Below are 19,875 nucleotides of genomic sequence, written 5' to 3' on the forward strand. Positions count from 1 at the left end.
ATATCAGACTAAATGGGTGACTAGTCTGCGAAGAGGCAGGATTATCAGACTAGACAGACTACTGGTTTGTTCTAGTGTGGCAGGAAGTGAGTTACTGGACTGTATGGTCTGCTTGGCTATTCCACTGTGACAGCTCATATGTTCTCCTAACTGAGCCCTATAGTCCCTTGGATCATCCAAGTCTGATGCTCTTCTTAAATGTCCTTGAACTGTGGAATCTTTACACTGTTAAAAAATCTATCATAACCGTCCGACTTTCACCAGACGTGACATCAGTACCTGTGGCTTTAAATTCCGTTAGTCCAAATTTAATATCCAGTCTCAGTTGGCGGTTTCTCCCCAGCTCTGTGTTTGGCGTTGGCACAGTACAGGAGCCGAGCATTTTCAGCCCTTCCTCATCTACGTACTTTGCATCCTTCTTTTCTGTGCAATAGAAACTAAAAATCACACTTGTCTGATCTGGTTCTATGGGAGTGAAAGTATAACTGGCAACCTCATCTACCTCTACCAAATCCCCAATTTCCACCAACTTATTGAAGAGATCTGTGCAATATACATAATTATCAGCTTTTGAGACTCTCTTTTTCTGTATATCATGGACAGCAATATCAAATGCCCGAGATACCTTTACTCCATATGTCAGAGCACTGATTCTCGAGGCAACAATTTGTGAATTGTTCCCAAATAAAATGGCTCCCTTTGCAATAGCTGCCTGAGCTTCCAGTGGACACAGGATATGGTACCTCTCCCTAAAGGTCTGATAGATCTCCTCCCTCAGGATAATGCTGGAAGCAAAGCCCCCAACCAGTAAAATATATTGGACTTCGGCCATCTCAGGCTTGCTGAGGATTTCCTGCAAGGTGCCAATGGTTTGTCTGACACTGTAGGCAAAAAAGCTCTTAATTTTTTCATGTGTAATCATGATAGTCCCATTGCACCACAGAGCTCCCTCCACACCCTTGAAGAAGAGGGAGATGTCTTTTTGCTTGCGTTCTGCCACTTTTGTTAGGTTGTGGTAGCAATGTATGTAGACCTCGTCTCTGCTGGAAGAGCATTTCTGAAGGCCAAAGTTGTACATCATTTGATGGCATTCCGTTGGGTGATTCTGTGCATATTCCTCCCATACTCCATCTTGGAAGATCTCCTTCAGGAACATTTTGAAGTTTTCATCCACTGTGTTGCCTCCCCATCCTCCTCCTGATGCCTTATGTAACTCTTTCAGGGATTGGTTCTTTTGGATTTCATGTACTGTGATGTCTATGGTACCACCTAAGCACCCCAAAATGAGTAAAATTAGTTAATTTTTAAAAGGAAGTTATTGCCTTCACTTTAGCTGAATAAAAGGCTGCTTTCTAAAGAGTCCATAACTTTACAAAAGTAAAAAAATCTCACACTTGGCAAATGTGCTCTGCAAATTGGGATACAGAGCTGCCCATTCTTTACCTTATAATCTTTCCATGCTCAAGGATTCTTAGACTTTGTCTACACTACCACTTTTGTCGGTATAATTTTTGTCAGTCAGGGGTGTGAAAAAAACCTCCCCCCGACTGACATAAGTTTCACTGGCAAAAGTGCTGGTGGGGTCAGCGTTATGTCAGCAGGAGAGGCTCTTCTGCCATCATAGCTAATGCCGCTCATTGTGGGTGGTTTAATTATACCTGCAGGAGAGCTCTCTCCTGCCCAAAGAGCGGCTACACGAGAGACCTTACAACAGCACAGTTGTAGCGGTACAGCTGTGCCACTGTAAGGTCCCTAGTGTAGACAGAGCCTTAATTTCTGCATGCTATGCAGCAGTGGTTCTCAACCTTTCCAGACTACTGTACCCCTTTCAAGAGGCTGATTTGTCCTGCATACCCCAAGTTTCATCTCACTTAAAAATTACTTGCTTACAAAATCAGACATAAAAATACAAAAGTGTCACAGCACATTGTTGCTGAAAAAATGCTTCCTTTCTCATTTTGTTTGTATGAAATTTTAGTTTGTACCGACTTCGCTTGTGCTTTTTATGTAGCCTGTTGTAAAACTAGGCAAATATCTAGATGAGTTGATACAATACCAAGCACCTTGTTGGTGTCTAATAAATAGTTTACTCAAACTCAGCCCAAAGTTGGTAATAGCTACAAGATACTACTATCTGCTGGAAGTTCAGTGGCCTGTAGGAAATGAGTTGGTAGGTCTCAGTCTAGTACTCAGTTGATGCTCTGTCCCTTCTGGGTAGTCTGCTGAGATGTCAGAACTGAATAGGTGTGAAAACTGACATCTTGTGATATCCACTCTCTCTGGCCGAGTTGGGGCACAATGCTGAGCATAGGTTGTCTGTAGGAAGCTTGCACCGCCGCTGCCCATACTGAATTTGTTCTGTGAGAAACACAGACTTCTGTCTCCCAGGGATGTCAGTCTGTCATCAGCACTAAGTTCACATGTTACACAAAACAACAGCAAGAAACTAAAGAAGCTGTGTGTCAGCACTCTTGCTCCTACAGCAGGAGGTTATGGATTCAAGCTACACAACAGGAAATGGGTGTGTATCCATTGGTGATGTAGCAGGGCAGTATACAGTAGAGTAGAGTGATGTGGCTTTGATGGCAGCAACTTGCACTGCTAGGATCTGATCAAAGTCAATTGAAGACAACAGAATCCTATTGACTTCAATGAGGTTTGGATCAGGCCCTTAAAGGGGCTCTCCTTTCATCCCCCTTTCTGCAGTGGCGAGCCAACTAAAAATCCTGTCCAGCTCCTCCTAAAATGGACAGGTCAAATGGGCAGTGCCAGACTTTTTCTTCTGTCCTCCTCAGTTCCTCTGTACATTTTTCTTAGTTGTTTGCTTTTTGTACAGCACTGCCAGGCATGCAGTTGTGACCCTTTTCAGCCATGTGTTTTGAGATCTCCTCGGACAGTTTCTTATGTGATAGCTGGCCACAAGAGCTGCCTGCACCTTCACTTCTCCCCAGATGATGATGAGATCAAGGATCTCACCATGGCTGCTTGAAGCATGTTGTAAGGCTGCTGGACTAATATTGCAGCAATGCCGATATATTTGGATTCAGGAGCAAATGGGCTGATCCTGGCTCTGCATCAGTTTTTAAACAGCGGAGGGAACATCTTGTCTACTTGACCCCAGAGCTGTGGATCGAACTAACTCAATTTGCATCAGACTTAGTACACTTTGAAAGAGGACTCCAGAATGTGCTGTAAGTAGGGAGTTAGTGCGCTGCAGGGGTTTGCATCATGTACCAGGCTTTTTCAATCCACACTAACTCAACTTAGTACAGACTACCCTCTCCCCCGATGTAAACAAAACCTCAGGTGTCTGCTCTTTCAGGTGAAAATTAAAGAACCGAGAGCAAGCACAGCCTGGGGGATCAGAGTTCAGTATAGAGCTCAGTCCCTTGCTCTCTATGCCAGAAGGGTCTGTGGCTGCTGAATAGACAAACTCTGCGTGTAGCAGAGATTATACCTGTTTAATGGGGAAAGTTACCTCCACAATCAACGACGACATACTGGGTCCCAGGTGACTCTTCAAACTTTTGTCTATCACCACTCTCTGATACAAACCCTTCTCGTGGGAGCTGCTTGCACCAGACTGAGGCAGCCTCTGGTTCTAAGGCAATGATGAGCTTCTCAGAAAACATGTCACTGATGAGTCCTGCCTAAAATCAGAAGAGAAAGTGATCAGAACAGGAGTGGTGACGGGATCCTGGCTTCCCACCTCTGGGATGCACCATGAGCACAGTATGTTGGCCAGGTTCTTCTAATCCCAGGAATGTTGGGATGGCCTATCAGGAATAATGGTCTGTTCCATCTAGTCTGTTCTCAGCTGTGACTAAAGCCAGATGAGTCAGAGGGAGGTGAAACCCCCACCCCACGCTCATGGACAATTTATGTGCGATACTATAACTGTGTGTAAGCTAGGAGGGGAATTTCTACCTGATTCCAACCAGCATTAGTGTATGCCATGACACATGAGGATCCATAGTCCCTGTAATTTCTGTTCCAGCTACTCTCACTGCAGATGCTATTCTCATTCACAGAAGCCTCTCAGACAGTAGATAATTTTGTCACTTCTTGTAGTAATGTGTAGCAAGCAAAATAGTGGTCCTCAACCTTTTCTGTATTGTAACACTTCTCCAGTCTAGGCAAGATCTAGTCAGGATCCCCCTCTAATTTAGCAGTATAGAGAGGGCAGAACAGCTGTGACCTCCAGCTTGAGAACACCGGATATAGAAAAAAATCCTCAACCCCAACCCACTCCATGGTAGAGCAAGTTTTAAAATAAGATTTGTTTAAATGTTGAATAATTTTTCTGCACTGTTGTGCAGTGAAAATTCCAGAGAAAATCTCAGAGGCGATCAGGCTATTACTCACTTTACCTCTTTAGCGGCCAGTCGCATGAACTGCCTGGCAGAAGCATCCCATATGGCTGGAACAGTAATGACCCAGGTGACATCCTCAGTGTCATAGACAGTTTGGTATGAGGCGTCCCGTATGGTATTCAGAGCATGATCCTTCATGTACCGCAAACTTTCTGAGAATACTTTTAGGGCTGGAAACTTCTTTCCATTATCTGCTTCCAGTTCCATGTTGGAAGTGATTTTCTAGAAGTGAAAAAAAACAATGAATTATTTGTATTTGTATTGTGGTAGCGTAACCCACTGCTGGGTGTGTTACAGGCTCCCCTCCCTGCCGCCAGCTCGGCCAACACACCGAGAATTGAACTGGGGACCGCCTGAGCCAAAAGCACAAGAACAGCTTCTCTGTAACTGGGGACTATAACCACTCAGCTTCTGGGGATTGGTGCAGAGGAGGACCTGTAACACACTCATCAGTGGGGTACAGTAGTGCCCTAGGAGCCGTTGTTATGGACCAGGGTCCCTTTGTGCTCAGTACTGTGCAAACAGAACAAAATGATGGTCCCTGCCCCAAAGATGTTACAATCTAAGGCATGTCTACACTACGAAATTAGGTCGAATTTATAGAAGTCGATTTTTAGGAAGCGATTTTATACAGTCGACTGTGTGTGTCCCCACTAAGTGCATTAAGTCGGCGGAGTGTGTCCACAGTACCATGGCTAGCGTCAACTTTCGGGGCATTGCACTGTGGGTAGCTATCCCACAGTTCCCGCAGTCTCTGCTGCCCAATGGAATTCTGGGTTGAGCTCCCACTGCCTAATGGGGCAAAAACATTGTCGTGGGTGGTTTTGGGTAGATGTCATCAGTCGCCCCTCCCTCCGTGAAAGCAACGGCAGACAATCGTTTCGCTCCTTTTTTCCGTGCAGACGCCATACTGCTTTCAGCAGACGGTGCAGTAGGACTGCTAACCGTCGTCATCCAACCACCGCTTCCGCTGCAACTCTGCTCTCTTGCTCTCCTGGTGCCATGAATACACGTTGCAGGACCTCTCGTCGTTCTTTATAAATATCTATTCTCGTGGCATCCCGTCGTCATCCACCGCTTCCGCTGCAACTCTGCTCTCCTGCTCGTGTCTCAATAGTGAATTTCTCCATGTTGTCTGTCATGGGCTCCCAGGAACATGTGTTCTTCCTCGGGAAATGTGCGCAGTGCTAACTGTTGTCCTCCACCGCTTCGGCTGCAACTCTGCTCTCCTGCTCTCCTGGTGCCATGAATCCACCTCGCAGGTCCTCTCGTCGTTCAGTATAAATATCTATTCTTGTGCCATCCGTCGTCATCCACCGCTTCCGCTGCAACTCTGCTCCCTGCTCTCCTGCAGAAGCCATACCATGGCAGACATGGAGCCCGCTCAGCTCACCGCTGCTGTTGTGAGCATTGTAAACACCTCGCGCATTATCCTGCAGTATGTGCAGAACCAGAACCTGCAAAAGCAGGTGAGGAGGCAACAACAGCGCGATCACAAGGGACGTTTCACCGACATCAACGTGGGATGGCCGGGAAAGGTACATGACGCTCACATCTTCAGGAACTCTGGTCTGTTTGAACAGCTGCAGGAAGGGACTTACTTCCTAGACCAGAAAATAACTGTTGGGGACATTGAAATGCCTCTAGTTATCCTTGGGGACCCAGCCTAACCCTTAATGCCATGGCTCATGAAGCCGTACACAGGCACCCTGGACAGTAGTAAGGAGCTGTTCAACTATAGGCTGAGCAGGTGCGGAATGGTGGTAGAATGTGCATTTGGACATTTAAAAGCTGGCGCAGTTTACTGACTCGGTTAGACTTCAGTGAAAGCAATATTCCAATTGTTATTGCCGCTTGTTGTGTGCTCCACAATATCTGTGCGAGTAAGGGGAAGACGTTTATGGTGGGGTGGGAGGTTGAGGCAAATCGCCTGGCCGCTGATTACGCACAGCCAGACACCAGCGCGATTAGAAGAGCACAGCAGGACGCTCATCAGAGAAGCTTTGAAAACCAGTTTCATGACTGGCCAGGCTACGGTGTGACAGTTCTGTTTGTTTCTCCTTCATGAAAACCCGCCCCCTTGGTTCACTCTACTTCCCTGTAAGCCAACCGCCCTCCCCCCTTCGATCACCGCTTGCAGAGGCAATAAAGTCATTATTGTTTCAAAATCATGCATTCTTTATTAATTCATCACACAAATAGGGGGATAACTGCCAAGGTAGCCTGGAAGGGGTGCACCGGGTGGGGTGGTGGATGAGGGGAGGAGGGAAGGACAAGGCCACATTGCACTTCAAAACTTATTGAATGCCAGCCTTCTGTTGCTCGGGCAGTCATCTGGGGTGGAGTGGTTGGGTGCCCGGAGGGCCGCCCCCCCGCGTTCTTGGGCGTCTGGGTGAGGAGGCTATGGAACTTGGGGAGGAGGGCGGGCGGTTACACAGGGGCAGCAGCGGCAGTCTGTGCTCCTGCAGCCTTTCCTGCAGCTCCACCAGACGCTGGAGCATATCAGTTTGATCCCCCAGTAGCCTCAGCATTGCATCCTGCCTCCACTCATCGCGCTGCTGCCATCTCTCATCTTGCTCCCACCACCTCTCATCTCATTCGTCCCTCCTGTCCTCACGTTCATTTTCTGCTTTCCTGGACTCTGACATTGTTTGCCTCCACGCATTCTGCTGAGCTCTTTCAGTGCGGGAGGACTGCATGAGCTCAGAGAACATTTCATCGTGAGTGTGTTTTTTTCACCTTCTAATCTGCGCTAGCCTCTGGGACGGAGATGATAGGGGTAGCGTTGAAACATTTGCAGCTGCAGGAGGAAAAAAAGGGACAGTAGTATTTAAAAAAACACATTTTAGAGAACAATGGGTAGACTCTTTCACGGTGAACCAAGCTGTTAACATTACATAGCACATGTGCTTTCGGTACAAGGTTGCATTTTGCCTCTTATATTGAGGGCCTGCCGGTTTGGTGTGAGAGATCACACACGCAGGGCCGGGCAACAGAATTCGGCTTGCAGGCAGCCATGGTAAGCCACAGTCTTTCAGCTTCTTCAACCTTCATAACATGTGGGAATGGTTTCAAACAGCAGTGCCCTCCTTTCCTGTACCAAGCACCCGTTGGGTTGGCCATTTAAAAGGAGGGGCTGTACTGGCCGCGAATGCATCCCAAGTCTTCAGGGCAAAGTAATCATTAAACACGCTTGCTTTTAAACCATGTATTATATTTACAAAGGTACACTCACCAGAGGTGCCTTCTCCGGCTTCATGGTCCGTGAGCCCGCCTTGGGAGGGTTGGGAGGGTATTGGATCCAGGGTGATAAACAGTTCCTGGCTGTCGGGGAGAATGGTTTCTCCGCTTGCGTGCTGTGCCCTATCCTCATCCTCCTCTACCTCCTCATCTTTCTCGTCCCACAAATCCTCATCCCTGTTGCATGAGACTCCCCCCTTGCAGGTGTCCACGGACAGGGGTGGGGTAGTGGTAGGGGCAGGGCCGGATCTAGGGTTTTTGCCGCCCCAAGCAAAAAAAATGTTGGCGGCCCCTTCCCCCCTTTTTTTGGCTTTGACATATGTTTGCATATTGGGGAAATAATCGCAGAATATAATCACACATCAGCATGTTTAGTTGACTCTGTTGCTGCAAATTTCAGAGCAGAAAGTCCAAGGAAAATCTTTAGCTCCTCTTTGAGCTGAAATAAAACAGTGCAATTAGTCAAACTGATCTTGGGAGTTGCATGCAGGCTGATACGAACATCTAGGTAAATCAAAACTGTTAAAACTCAGTGATCTTTCCCTTGTTAAAGAACATGTGTCGCTTACTCTGAAGAAAAAAAAATAGGAAAAAGGCTCATAGAAAATTAAATTGCTCCAGGAAAAAAAAAACCCAACTCCCCCAAGGAACAGGAAGTGAGATACTTTATTCTATACATTGATCTGTCAATGCCACTCATGGAAAGTCTGAGCAATCAAGCTGCAGCAAACATATGATGGTTACAGATATCTATCCAATGTTGAAATTAGTGGAGTTGAAAAGTTCAGCAGCGAGTGGCTGCAGGGACGGCTGCCCCACACCTCTTTCTGCTGTCAGCATGTGAGAGGAGGCCAGGCTGGGAAACAAGGCTGAAATTGACCATGTGCCAAGAAGGAGAGTTGAGCAAGGAAAACCCACAGTAACGTTCAACCTTGAACCGCAAAGGAAAAAGGCAAGGGGGGGGGGGGAGAAGAGGAAGGTGAAGGGGTGGCTGACTGTGCTGCTGATCTGGGAGTGTGGGGGTGTGTGTGTGTGGACATTAGCCAGGTCCAGCCTCTACTAGAGCCTGTCCAGAAAGGCTCTGCGGAGAAGCAGAGCAGCAGCTAGGGCCACCGAGGAAAGCACTGGGGGAAGCGGAGAGAAGCAAGGGCAGCCAGCAGCAGCCCGGCTCCATGGAAGGAAACGCATCAGCTGGCGAAGAGGAGAGCTGGGGTGGGGAAAGCGCCGCGCTCCCTTTGCAAGCTCCCAGTGGTTTCAGCTCCTCCTTGTGCTTCAGTTCGCCCGGGGCGGGGGACAAAGCCCCGCAGCAGGATCCCGGAGCAGCCCCCTCCTGCAGCCGGGTGGGGAAGAGCCAGTGGGAGATTAACAAGGTGCGTCCGAGTCCGAGGCGGGAGGAGGCGACATCGCCCGGCCGCCGCCTGGCACTTACTGTCCACAGGCTGGAGCGCAGCCCTGGAGCCCGCAGCAGCTGGTCTCGGAGGAGCCGGACCTGGTGATCGAAGTGTCCGGCCGGTGGATCCGAGCCCACAAGTCGGTGCTGGCGGCCAAGTCCCCGGACATCCTGCGGGTGAAGGGGGTGAGCTACGGGGCGCTGCGCCTGCTCATCGACACGGCCGGCATGGGCGAGGTGCGCCACGACAACCTGGCCGAGGTGGTGAGCGGCGCCCGCGTGCTGCAGATGCCCTGCGCCCTGCGCTGTGCGGCTGAGGCCATGCGGGCCCAGCTGCGCCTCCACCACTGCTACCAGCTGCTGTGCCACCCCTGGAAATGTGCCGCCCCAAGCAGGTGCTTGTTTTGCTGGTGCCTAGAGCCGGTCCTGGGTAGGGGCCCCTCCTAGAATTGCATGCAGCTCAGCATAGAAGCAGCATGTCTGGGGCTGTGACCCGGAGCGGCCATTTGCCTCTTTGGTTTTTTGGTAGGCTTGCCTGAGCTCCTTAATTTTCACGCGGCACTGCTGCGGGTCCCTGTTGTAGCCTCTGTCCATCATGCCCTTGGAGATTTTTTCAAATATTTTGGCATTTTGTCTTTTGGAATGGAGTTCGGATAGCACGGATTCGTCTCCCCAAACAGCGATCAGATCCAGGACCTCCCATTCGGTCCATGCTGGAGCTCTTTTGCGATTCTGGGACTCCATGGTCATCTGTGCTGATGAGCTCTGCATGGTCACCTGTGCTGATCAGCTCGCCTCGCTGGTCAAACAGGAAATTAAATTTGAAAGTTTCCGGGGTTTTTCCTGTCTACCTGGCCAGTGCATCTGAGTTGAGAGTGCTGTCCAGAGCGGTCACAATGGAGCACTCTGGGATAGCTCCCGGAGGCCAATACTGTCGAATTGCGTCCACACTACCCCAAATTCAACCTGGCAATGTCGATTTCAGCACTAATCCCCTCGGGGAGGAGTACAGAAATCGATTTTAAGAGCCCTTTAAGTCGACAAAAATGGCTTCGTCGTGTGGACGGGTGCAGGGTTAAATCGATCTAACTCTGCTAAATTCGACCTAAACTCGTAGTGTAGACCAGGGCTAAGAAGCAGGCAGAATAATTCTGTGGAGCATAGATCACTGCATTCTTCTTCGAGTGCTTGCTCATATCCATTCCAGTCAGGTGTGCGCGCGCCGCGTGCACGATCGTCGGAAAACTTTTACCCTAGCAACACCCGGTGGGTCGGCTGTGGAGCCCCCTGGAGTGGCGCCCTCATGGCGCTGGATATATACCGCAGCCGACCCAGCGCCCCCTCAGTTCCTTCTTACCGCCCCTGACGGTCGTTGGAACTGTGGAGCACAGCATAGCTGGTCTCCACACTCCCTAGCTTCTAGCTCATTTCTGTAGATAGTTGTTCATTTAGATAGTTGTGTATAGTAGTTAGAGTTCTTTAGATAGTTGTTTATTTAGTTTGTAGTTGTTGTAAATTGTTAGCGGGGGTTGAGGGGGTTGTTCTCCCCCCTTTTTCCCCCCGGAGCATACCGGGCTCATGCCCAAGGCTCCTGGCTTTAAGCCGTGCGCGTCCTGCGCGAAGCCGATGCCAACAAGCGACCCGCACGCCTCCTGCTTGAAGTGCCTCGGGGCCGAGCGCGTCGGTGCGCAGCGCCCCAGCGGGCCCGACCGGCGCCGCGGACAAGTCCTCCTGGCACCGGCAGACTTCGGCACCGCGCCCACCTCAGGGGACTCGGCGCCGATCTCTATCTCCGGGCCATAAAAAGCCCCGCAAGGCACAGGACATTGCTGCCCTGAAGACGCCGGCTCCCCCGGTGCCGGGGGTAGAGCCGCGTCCGCCTGTGGACCGCCAAAAACAGGCGGCCACACCGTCGACTCCGGCACCGAGGCCGTCGAGTCCGGTACGGACTGTTTCACCACCTAGGCTGGTGGTGGAACCTTGTCTCCCCTCAACTCCGGAGACATTTGCGACCGCGAGGGACCTGATCGCCCTCACGGAGCCGGCACCGTCGCAGCTCCCGGCACCGGTGGCTCCGCGCATTGTGCAGTCAAGAGGCAAGCCTGCACTGGTGCGCCCACCGTCTCCAACCGTGGACTCTCGGCACCGCTCCAGGTCTCGGAGCAGGTCCCGACGCCGCTCGGAGTCCCGGCGCCGACTATCACCTCGGCGCCGGTCGTACTCGCGGTCCAGATCCTCTTCGCGACGCCGCTCCACATCTCGGCACCGTCGCGACCGCCGGCACCGATCGGACTCGAGGCGCACCTCCCGGTACCGGTATGAGCGCCGATCGAGGGACCGCTCCCGGCACTGGGTGTCGTCGCGATCGTCCTCCCGCTCCAGATCCGGATCGCGGCACCGGCGCGGCTACCGGCACCGATCCCGATCCCGGCACCAATCTCCGGCACGCTGGGACAGATCGTCCTACGACCGGCACCGACCGGCACCGCACCAGCCGGGGACGGATGCATCCCGCTCGGCACCGCCATGGCCGTCGAGATCCGCATCCCACTCCTCTGAAGGGGCCTCTAGATCGGCCTACCCTCCACAGGGGCAGGCGGCTTCCGCGGACTTCGGCCACTCGCAGGACATGGCAGAGGACCCTACGCAGGGACCTGCTCACTGGTCCTTTTGGACCCCATGGGCCTACCACCAAGCCCAAGGGGCCCCGCCGTCTGCCTCCCGCTCGGCACGCTCTGAGCCCAGAGCCCCGGAGGCCACCATCTCCCGCCCCCCCCCCCCAGGGGGCATGGAGGCTCCACTGCCCACGCCGGCGCAGGCCATGGACCCGGGGACGAGCGAGGCCCAGCCCCAGGAGCACCTGGAGCAAGACTTGCCTTTGAACCCCTTGCCACCGGGGGTATCCTCCTCCTCCTCCCCTGATGAGGCGGTAGCGGGGACATCCGCCATGGGCCCGCCCCCTATAGACCTTCGGGCCCACCAGGACCTGTTGCGCCGGGTGGCGCGCAGTATGGACCTCCAGATGGAGGAGATCGTGGAGGTTCACGACCCGATCGTGAACATCCTTTCAGCGGACGCCCCATCCAGGGTCGCGTTACCGCTGATTCGATCCATTCAAACTAATGCCACCTCGATCTGGCAAACCCCGGCCTCTATTCCGCCCACGGCCAGGGGCGTGGAGAGGAAGTACTTTGTACCCTCCAAGGACCACGAGTACTTGTACACTCACCCCCAACCGTGCTCACTGGTGGTCTCATCAGTGAATGCACGGGAGCGCCATGGCCAGCAGGCGGCAGCGCCAAAATCGAAGGACGCTAAGCACTTCGATTTGTTCGGGCGCAAGGTCTATTCCGCGGGGGGGCTTCAGCTTAGGGCGGCCAACCAACAGGCGCTCTTAAGCCGATACAGTTTTAACACCTGGTCCTCCATGGAGAAGTTTAAGGAACTGGTTCCCCAGGAATCTAGGGAAGAGTTCGGGACTTTGGTAGAGGAGGGTAAGCGGGTGGCACGCACCTCCCTACAGACCTCCCTAGATATAGCCGACTCGGCCGCTAGGACCCTGGCGTCGGGTATAGCTATGAGGCGAACCTCCTGGCTCCAGGTGTCGGGCTTGCCACCTGAACTGCAGCAGACCCTCCAGGACTTGCCCTTTGAGGGTCAGGGCCTGTTTTCGGAAAAGACAGACTCGAGGCTCCAAAACCCCAAGGACTCTCGAACAATGATGCGCTCCCTGGGGATGCATGTCCCAGGTCCACAGCGCAGACCCTTCAGGCCCCAGCCTCAGAGGTTCTACCCTCCCCCGCCTCGCCCGAGACAGGACTTTGCCAGGAGGCGGGGTCGAGGCGGTAGACGACGGTCGACCGGCCCTCAACCCGGTCAGAACCAGGGCCAGCCGAGGCCACCTTCAGGGCCTAGACAAGCCTTTTGAAGGTGCGGTCGAGGACGGCACCAGAACCAGCACCCAGGATTCAACTCCCCCCTTCCGGGATCGCCTCTCCCGTTTCCACCGTGCTTGGTCCCTTATAACATCGGACCGTTGGGTCCTTCGCACGGTGGAGAGGGGATACGCCCTCCAGTTTTCCTCGCCCCCCCCTCCCACTCCCCGTCCCTCTTCAGGGACCCTTCTCACGAGCAACTCCTTACACAGGAGGTTTTCGGGCTCCTCTCTATGGGAGCCATAGAGGAGGTTCCGCCAGAGTTAAGGGGCAGGGGGTTTTATTCCCGCTACTTCCTGATCCCCAAGTCGAAAGGGGGTCTACGGCCCATCTTAGACTTGCGCGGACTCAACAAATTCATAGTAAAGTTGAAGTTCCGCATGGTATCATTGGGGACCATTATTCCCTCGCTGGATCCTGGAGACTGGTTCGCCGCCCTCGACATGAAGGACGCTTATTTCCATATAGCAATTTATCCACCTCACAGGCACTTCCTGCGATTTGTAGTAAACAAGGTGCACTACCAATTCGCAGTCCTTCCCTTCGGCTTGTCCTCGGCTCCCAGAGTGTTCACAAAGTGTCTGGCAGTCGTCGCGGCATACCTTCACCGACAAGGGGTACAGCTGTTCCCGTATTTGGACGACTGGCTGGTGCGCGGCCGCACCAGAGACCAAGTTCAAACCCACGTCCACATAGTGACACAGACTTTCCACGGGTTGGGTATTCTACTCAACAGAGAGAAGTCCACTCTGGTGCCAACACAGAGAATAGAGTTCATTGGAGCGATCCTGGACTCCAGAAGTGCACGAGCCATTCTGCCAGAAGGCCGGTTTCAGACCATCGCACGCGTCATTCACGGACTGCGGGCATCTCCGTTCACCATCATAAGGACATGCCTTGCCCTGTTGGGTCACATGGCCTCGTGCACCTACGTAACCAGGCACGCCAGACTACGGCTTCGCCCACTACAGGCTTGGGTGTCATCGGTGTACCGTCCTCACCGGGACGACCTGAACATGCTGGTCACGGTCCCGCCCTCGGTCTTGACCTCCCTCACCTGGTGGTTGGATCGCGCGGTGGTCTGTGCAGGAGTGCCTTTTCACGCCCCACAACCCTCCCTCCACCTAGTCACAGACGCTTCATCTCTAGGATGGGGCGCTCACCTCGGGGAGCGTCATACCCAGGGCCTGTGGTCCGCATCCGAACTAGCCCTACACATCAACGTCCGGGAACTGATGGCGGTCCGCCTAGCCTGCCAGGCATTCCTCAACTTCCTACAGGGCCGTTGCGTGCTGGTCCTCACCGACAACACCACGGCCATGTTTTACATCAACAAGCAAGGCGGAGCCCACTCATCGCTCCTATGCCAAGAGGCCATTCGCCTGTGGGACTTCTGCATCACCCACTCGATCCATCTCACCGCATCATTCCTGCCTGGAGTCCAGAATACGCTGGCGGACCGTCTCAGCAGGTCCTTCCAGACGCACGAGTGGTCGATTCGCCCGGACATCATCTATTCCGTCTTCCGGAGGTGGGGATTTCCCCAGGTCGACCTGTTCGCATCCCGGGCCAACAGGAAGTGCCACGCATTCTGCTCCCTTTACGGCCGAGCTCCAGGCTCTCTGTCGGACGCCTTCCTTCTATCGTGGAAGGGCCACCTGTTCTACGCCTTTCCCCCGTTTCCGCTTGTCCACAGGGTACTGCTCAAGATCCGCACCGACCATGCACGAGTAATTCTAGTGGCTCCCGCTTGGCCGAGGCAGCACTGGTACACCACACTGTTGGAGCTGTCGGTTCAAGCACCGATCACGCTTCCCTTGTGCCCCGACCTCATCTCTCAGGACCACGGTCGACTGTGTCACCCAGACCTGCAATCGCTCCACCTCACAGCGTGGATGCTCCATGGCTGAATCGGACAGAGCAGCAATGCTCCCAGCCCGTCCAACAGATTCTGCTGGGAAGTAGAAAGCCCTCTACACGGACCACTTACTTAGCCAAGTGGAAGCGGTTCTCCTGTTGGTGTGAGCAACGAGCTACGTCCCCCTTGCAGGCACCTATCCCTCTCATACAGGACTATCTCCTGTCCCTAAGGCAGCAGGGCTTGGCGATATCTTCAATCAGGGTTCACCTCGCCGCCATTTCGGCATTCCACCCAGGAGAACTCCCGTCATCGGTCTTCTCTAACCCGATGGTCGTTAGATTCCTCAAGGGCTTAGACCGGCTGTACCCACAAATACGCCAGCCGGTTCCAACGTGGGACCTCAACCTCGTTCTCTCCAGGCTCACAGGGCCCCCGTTTGAACCATTAGCGACCTGTTCGCTCCTGTACTTATCCTGGAAGACGGCCTTCCTCGTAGCCATCACCTCAGCACGGCGTGTTTCTGAACTTAGAGCGCTGACGTCCGAGCCCCCATACACGGTGTTCCACAAGGACAACGTGCAGCTTCGCCCCCACCCTGCCTTTCTCCCGAAGGTGGTTTCACCCTTCCACGTAAACCAGGATATCTTTCTCCCGGTCTTCCATCCAAAGCCTCACGCTACTCGTCAAGACCAGCGTTTGCATTCTTTGGACGTACGCAGGGCTCTGGCTTTCTACATTGACCGTACAAAGCCATTTAGGAAGACGACGCAACTCTTCGTTGCGGTGGCCGACCGGATGAAAGGCTCACCGGTCTCTTCACAGTGCCTGTCCTCTTGGATCACGTCCTGCATTCGTGCTTGCTACGACCTGGCCGGTGTCCCGACGCCACGCCTCACCGCTCACTCCACGAGGGCCCAGGCCTCCTCGACTGCCTTCCTGGCTCAAGTCCCGATTCAGGACATTTGTAAAGCTGCAGTGTGGTCTTCGGTACACACGTTCGCCGCTCACTATGCGCTGGTGCAACAATCCAGAGACGATGCTGCTTTCGGGTCAGCGGTTCTGCACACAGCGATGTCTCACTCCGACCCCGCCACTTAGGTGGGGCTTGGGAGTCACCTGACTGGAATGGATATGAGCAAGCACTCGAAGAAGAAAAGACGGTTACTCACCGTTGTAACTGTTGTTCTTCGAGATGTGTTGCTCATATCCATTCCAAACCCGCCCCCCTTCCCCACTGTCGGAGTAGCCGGCAAGAAGGAACTGAGGGGGCGCTGGGTCGGCTGCGGTATATATCCAGCGCCATGAGGGCGCCACTCCAGGGGGCTCCACAGCCGACCCACCGGGTGTTGCTAGGGTAAAAGTTTTCCGACGATCGTGCACGCGGCGCGCGCACACCTGACTGGAATGGATATGAGCAACACATCTCGAAGAACAACAGTTACAACGGTGAGTAACCGTCTTTTCTAAGTCTAGGAGGTGCAGTTGCTCAAAAAGCCCATGACTGTCAGCTGCCTCAAATCTGTGAATGACTTCATAAGTCAAATATTAATGTGGCTATTAGAGCAAACTATTTCCCCTGAACAAAACTGTGACGCTGGCAGACCAGGTGCCAGCTCATGCCAAGGTCCCCATGTCTCAACTGAACACTGACAAACACACAGCTGAATCAGTCTGGCTGACTGGTGTGTTAGTTAAAATAGGCTGGTGAAATCGAAGTGTAGAACTCACAGCCAGTTTGGGGTTTATGCCCTGCTTCCTGACAGTCTGTCCTAAGGTTGGTACTTATGCTCTTGAATTACTGAAGGCAACTTTACACAAATTTTATACACACCCCCAAAATTCCCAAAGCCCACTGCAAGAGAACAGCACCTTAACAGCTCCCAGTCAGCCTGAGAGAGAACCAGCATACAAGTTATTTCTTAGTGAACACACATTTAATACATACACAAACATTTGCAACCTGTATTATGCATATTTTTGAATAACATCTTAAACAAAACTGTTAGGCAGTAAACCTATTGGTGTTCTTTATACAGCCTTTCCCACTTTGCTGCTGTTACATACATACAATTCAGTGCCAGGTTTTAACAGACAGTATGCCTTTTTTATACCCTTTTATACTTTGGCACACACATACAAACACATTCACCTCTAATCTTCTCACAGAGTTAGGGTGACCAGATGTCCCAATTTTATAGGGACAGTCCCGATTTTTGGGTCTTTTTCTTATATAGGCTCCTATTACCCCCCACCCCCGTCCTGATTTTTCACACTTGCTGTCTGGTCACCCTACACAGAGATAATTTCTCAGGCTCTCCGGTGTGGCCTTTTAATGTACATGTTTTGTCACTTGGATTCTGCAAAGCCTGAGGAAAATGGCCTCCTTTCCATTCCCCTCTAAACTCTTGGGACTATTGATTTCCTGAGGATATTCTAAAGCTCCTTAAAGCCAGCAGCAGTTCCAGTCTCTGAGTCAATAGCTAACTGTCTGAATTTCTAGTAAGAGGAGGAATCTATAGCCCATATCTAAGAGGTGCAGGTATTGCGATGCAGCCTTCACAGCAGACACAGCTCTAGGTTCTGCATCGTTAGCTGCTGAATCCCCAGATTTGCCTCCCATATTTGTAATCTCTTTCCTTTGAGCTCCGTTTCTTGGCTCAGTTTTCCTATGGTGAATGTGTGGAATCTGCTTGTCCTTAGCGGAAACTTTCTGTACAGCTTCCGAGTCAGCTACTGAGCATGTCTAGTAACTGCCTCTTCTCTAGGTGTCTCTGAGTCCTTCTACCTAAATTGCCCTGCCCTATTCTCAGCACATGTGCAGAGACACAGGGGATTCAGCTAAAATCCATGTCTCTCTTCCATGGCTTCAGTTCTCGCCCATTCTTCATACTTAAAAAAAAATAAAAATTGAACACTGCAGTATAGGCCTGTTTTCACAATAACTGTTAAGAACATAGGAACATAAGAATGGCCATACTGGGTCAGACCAAAGGTCCATCCATCCCAGTATCCTGTCTACCGACAGTGGCCAATGCCAGGTGTCCCAGAGGGAGTGAACCTAACAGGTAATGATCAAGTGATCTCTCTCCTGCCATCCATCTCCACCCTCTGACAAACAGAGGCTAGGGATACCATTCCTCACCCATCCTGGCTAATAGCCATTAATGGATTTAACCTCCATGAATTTATCTAGTTCTCTTTTAAACCCTGTTATAGTCCTAGCCTTCACAACCTCCTCAGGCAAGGAGTTCCACAGGTCGACTGTGCGCTCTGTGAAGAAGAACTTCCTTTTATTTGTTTTAAACCTGCTGCCCATTAATTTCATTTGGTGGCCCTTAGTTCTTATATTATGGGAACAAGTAAATAACTTTTCCTTATTCACTTTCTCCACACCACTTATGATTTTATATACTTCTATCATATCCCCCCTTAGTCTCCTCTTTTCCAAGCTGAAAAGTACTATTCTCTTTAATCTCTCCTCATATGGGACCCATCCAAACCCCTAATCATTTTAGTTTCCCTTTGAACCTTTTCTAATGCCAGTATATCTTTTTTGAGATGAGGAGACCACATCTGTACACAGTATTCAAGATGTGGGCATACCATGGATTTATATAAGGGCAATACTGTTGGTAAGTCTCAGTCATGTTTTCAGATATGATGTTGAAAATGTCCGTGTCCTGTCTACATTAGCATTTAAATATTTTCAATACTAGCTCAGAAGGGGGACCTGCTGCAAATGTTTCAGTGATGACTCAATTTCCTAGTACAGGCCAGGCTTTAGGTTTAGCCCTTGAGCCACCTTAAGCACTTCTCCTCCCTCCTTGGTCTTCACAGATACTTCTAGGTAGTTTATTAAGTTACCCTTAACCTAGTGGCTCTCAACCTTTCCAGACTACTGTACCCCTTTCAGGAGTCTGATTTGTCTTGTGTACCCCCAAGTTTCACCTCACTTAAAATCTACTTGCTTATAAAATCAGACATAAAAATAAAAAAGTGTCACAGCCACACTGTTACTGAAAAATCTTTCTTTTTCATTTTTAACATATAATTACAAAATTGATTGGAATACAAATCTTGCACTTACATTTCAGTGTATAGTATACAGAGCAGTATAAACAAGTCATTGTCTGTATCAAATTTTAGTTTGTACTGACTTCACTAGTGCTTTTTATGTAGCCTGTTGTAAAACTAGGCAAATATCTAGATGAGTTGATGTACCCCCTGGAAGACCTCTGCGTACCCCAAGGGGTATGTGTGTACCCCTGGTTGAGAACCACTGCTTTAACCAACCTACACACGATTCTTAATCCTCCCTCATAAATCAATCCCTCCAGCCCGTTAAGCACAAGAGTTGCCACCCGTTCGGTTTTCATCCGGACAGTCCAGGTTCCGGCTTGTGTGTCTGAGTGCCAGCTTGTGTGTCTAGGTGCCATTTGACAAGCCTTGATGGCTGTTTTTTTGGATCTTTGGCAACTCTAAGTGGAAGGAAGAAGGTAGCACAGCAGCAGCAGCTGCTGCCGCCTCCAGGGCCAGGCGGCTCATGGTGGAACAGGGTGTGCAGGGACTTCAGGAAGAGATGGTGAAGGGGTGGAGTCTTGGGGGAAGAGACAGGGCAGGGCCTTTGGGGGAAGAGACAAGGCAGGGTGTGGCGTCTCAGTGGTCTGATTACTGGCCCTTAGAAAGGTGACAACCTTATTAAGCACGTTCCCTGCTCTTTTCTGAATTGGCTGCTCTTACCTAGAGATTGCATTTACCTTGTTGTACAGCTTCATCTTGAAGTTGTGGAAGTAGTACCATTTGTGAGCTTCACTGGAGGGGAGCGTGTTGTACTTCATGACGGCATCATAGCCAAACTTCTTAAACTCACGCTTTTCATTGAAGAGGATGCACGTTGGGGTCTTCACAGTCATGAGCCCGTGCGCCTGTCCCCAGAACATCTGCCGGATTTGATCCGTGTGTGTCGCAAGAGAAAAGCAGTAGCCACTGTAAGACGTGCCAAAATCAATGGCAACAATGAACAAGGACTTGCTTGCCATGATCATGAACTTGAGAGAGGGAGAGACTCCTACACAG

General features: G+C 51.5%; 1 protein-coding gene across 1 annotated transcript; it reads right to left on the reverse strand.

Annotated features, from left to right (window-relative positions):
- Window positions 1-220: 220 nt before the first annotated feature.
- LOC135873616 (heat shock 70 kDa protein 12A-like) lies at window positions 221-19,849 on the reverse strand. The gene is made up of 4 exons (XM_065398287.1): window positions 19,557-19,849; window positions 4,371-4,595; window positions 3,479-3,650; window positions 221-1,269 (listed from the first exon to the last, which is right to left on the reverse strand). The coding sequence occupies exons 1-4, from the start codon at window positions 19,842-19,844 to the stop codon at window positions 221-223; spliced, it is 1,734 nt and encodes a 577-aa protein (XP_065254359.1). The 5' UTR covers window positions 19,845-19,849.
- Between the last annotated feature and the right edge of the window lie 26 nt (window positions 19,850-19,875).

This window comes from Emys orbicularis, chromosome 1, assembly GCF_028017835.1.
Source record: "Emys orbicularis isolate rEmyOrb1 chromosome 1, rEmyOrb1.hap1, whole genome shotgun sequence".
NCBI classification, from domain to species: domain Eukaryota; kingdom Metazoa; phylum Chordata; order Testudines; family Emydidae; genus Emys; species Emys orbicularis.